This window comes from Orycteropus afer, unplaced genomic scaffold (genome assembly GCF_000298275.1).
Source record: "Orycteropus afer afer isolate SDZICR_OR568_19922 unplaced genomic scaffold, OryAfe1.0 scaffold00617, whole genome shotgun sequence".
Taxonomy (NCBI): domain Eukaryota; kingdom Metazoa; phylum Chordata; class Mammalia; order Tubulidentata; family Orycteropodidae; genus Orycteropus; species Orycteropus afer.
Genome location: NW_006922204.1, coordinates 517,107 through 519,853, shown reverse-complemented (window position 1 = coordinate 519,853; position 2,747 = coordinate 517,107). Strand labels below are relative to the sequence as shown.

At 44.3% G+C, this 2,747-nt stretch overlaps 1 protein-coding gene across 1 annotated transcript in view; it reads right to left on the bottom strand.

Annotated features, from left to right (window-relative positions):
• POLA1 (DNA polymerase alpha 1, catalytic subunit) overlaps positions 1-1,721 on the bottom strand; it is a 431,865-nt gene extending 430,144 nt beyond the window's left edge. The window contains 1 exon segment of the mRNA XM_007956408.1: positions 1,679-1,721. Coding sequence (XP_007954599.1) covers positions 1,679-1,721 — 43 coding nt within the window.
• Positions 1,722-2,747: the final 1,026 nt, after the last annotated feature.

Here is a 2,747-nt window from a genome sequence, read left to right as displayed (position 1 = left end):
TTGAGTTTTGTACCACTTTGTTCTCCCTCTTTATGTAGGATCTCCTACATCATTCACATGAACTTATAGGCCCATTGTCTGCCAACCCCATATATGATCTTGGATACACTCTCCATTTCATTTACCTGCTTTTTTAAGAAAAAATCATTAAGCTCTACTTGAGTCCTTATCCTATATAATAATGGCTACTTACAGACCTTTCACCTTTTTGCTGCTTTGGTCAAGGTAACACATTGCCTATTACTTAACGGAGAAAAAAAATACCCAGATTTTCCTTTTTGGAATACATCTCCAGTCCTTCAGGTAGAGAAGTCATCAAAAAAAGAAGAAACATGAAAAAAAATCCAGTTACAAAAGTTTAAACATTTGGTTCAGAATTAGCATCTGGAGCATCCCTATTCTCCCCAAAAGAACATAGACACTAGCATGCAACAATCTTTCAACCAACAACCTTTCAGTCTGCTCTAAGGGAAAGATTCCAGTCACAAGCCCAGCAACTACTTAATCAACACCATGACTTAAGAGGGGTCTCAAGATTGCACAGTATCCTGCAAAGAGTGATTTCTTGATGTTCATGTCTGACATAGTTTTCAGGGTAAGGAAAGGGCTTCGTGGCAAATCACTGATGGCTGCAAAGACTGTTCACACTCACATTCTACATCCCATTTGTAATCGAGGCTAGTCTACTCTCCAAAATAAATTGTCTTAAAAAACCGAAGGCAAGAACAAATTGAAATCTGTGATTTGCAACCAGGTGGATGCAAAGGAAGCTGATTAGGCAGCAAGTTCTCATTAATGGTGATGTATCTGAGTGACAGGAGATGAAATGCTTGAGCTAAGACAGTGAAGCATCTGATTTTAAGTTAGAAGTTCACTGAAGTTAAGTCACACTTTAGTTGAACACTGTTCAGAAATCAGACAAAGCCATTTGCATTTCGTATTCTATTTTTGGAAATAAAACATTACTACCGACAAACTGAGCGAGATAGAGGGCATCCAAAATGCCGCTAAACGAAGGCTTTTTTTTTTTTTTTTTTAAAGAAACTTCTCCAAAAGACCAGATTGTGAGTATTATTTCTATGCAGCCCTTGAAGAACTTCCCATGGAAAAATTTGAAGGAAAATCGTTAATGCATAAAGTAGAAACCCATTACCTAAAAAGACTAAACGCATTTGTATCTGGAGCACTTAGTGCTTTCTTTCCTTAATTAAAATGTATAAACAATTTCCCTGGGAGTTCCTAGAAAGAGGCGCATCTGTTCTGTACTAGCCCTCAAAAGGATACTTCCAGGAAAGAATAAAGATACACTTGTAATCAAGACAGTGCCTCCACTGAGACTAGTCTCGGGGATGGTGTGCCCAGCACGTGGAGTGACACTCACCAAAGGAAATAAAAGGAAAGGCAGGTGCTATGACCCGCAGTGTCAGAGGTGAGAGTCCCAAACAAAAAGCCCCGCAGAGGATTGCTTGGGTTTGCTAGGAGCTAACAGTCCTGCAAGGAAGCCCCAGTCCAAAGCCAGAAAGGACCCCGCCCAAGACGATCGTGGTCCGCGCCCTAACACAGAAGCGGGACAACCCAGGAGCACACTCCGCTTAGGAAAAAATAGACCTCCAGATTCCCCATCACCAGCAATCATACACTCCCAACCGAGCATCCTGCACACGAGAATGTCTCTCACCGCTCGCCCCCGGCTCACAGTCGTCGCCATACACCGGCGCCATGGTCTCCGAATCTCCCGATTCCGCGCCAACCAGCCCGAAACTGGCGCGGGGGCTGAGACAGGCGCCAGCCCGAAAGCCAATCAGCGGCTCGCAAGGCTGCGGACTTCCGCCCGGAAGGCCACTTACGTGCCGCGCCAAGCCGCGCCCCGCCCCCGGCCTTCTTGCGGGCGCTTGTTTGGCGCCCTGTGATGACCCCTTAGGGAAACCCGGAGCTGAGCTGAGGCCGGAGGAGAACGAGAGAAAGAAGCGGTCGGGCGCTGGAAAGGAGCCGCCTGGAGACTAGCTGCGCAGGCGCACACATGCTGCTGGAAAAAGATTTGGGCCCGTAGGAGTAGGGGCTCTCTGGTTCTGAGAGTTGATTTTCCAGAGAAAGAGGCGCGGGCGGGCAAAGGGTGGGCGTGGTTGGACCATTTTTCCGGAGCCTGGGAAAGCGACTGCCTCCTGCTGCGCGCTCTGAGTTTTGCTTGATAGTTTGATTCAGAGTGTTAACACAGTCGATGTATTTAGAATGAGCTTTAAAAAAAAATAGGTCATCACTTAAAGATATATACACCACCTTAATCAAATGACCAAAAGTAGCAGCACAAAAAAAAAAAAAAAAAGTATCACTAATAAAGGGCAATCAGACCTCATATGCCTCCTGATGGGATGCACTTGAAAAAGGAACATCACCAGTGTGGTCTTCTTGCGAAAAAAGAGAAAAGTTTAACCTGAATCTAACCATGAGCAAACAATCAGATAAATACAGCGTTGCCTGGCCCTGGGCTCCTATAAAATGCCAATATTATGAAAGACGAACAGGCATACTGAAAGATTAAAGGGGAAGAACGACATGAGTCTTAATTGGCCCCAGATATTAAAAATAATAAAATAAAAGATATTATTTGGTAACAGTGGAGGATTTAAGATGACATTATGTTGATGTTAAATTTCTTAGGCGTGATAATAGTATTGTGGTTATGTAAATCCACTGCGGTTGAGTCCATTGGACTCATGGTAATGTCCTTGTTCTAAGGAGTTGCTCGT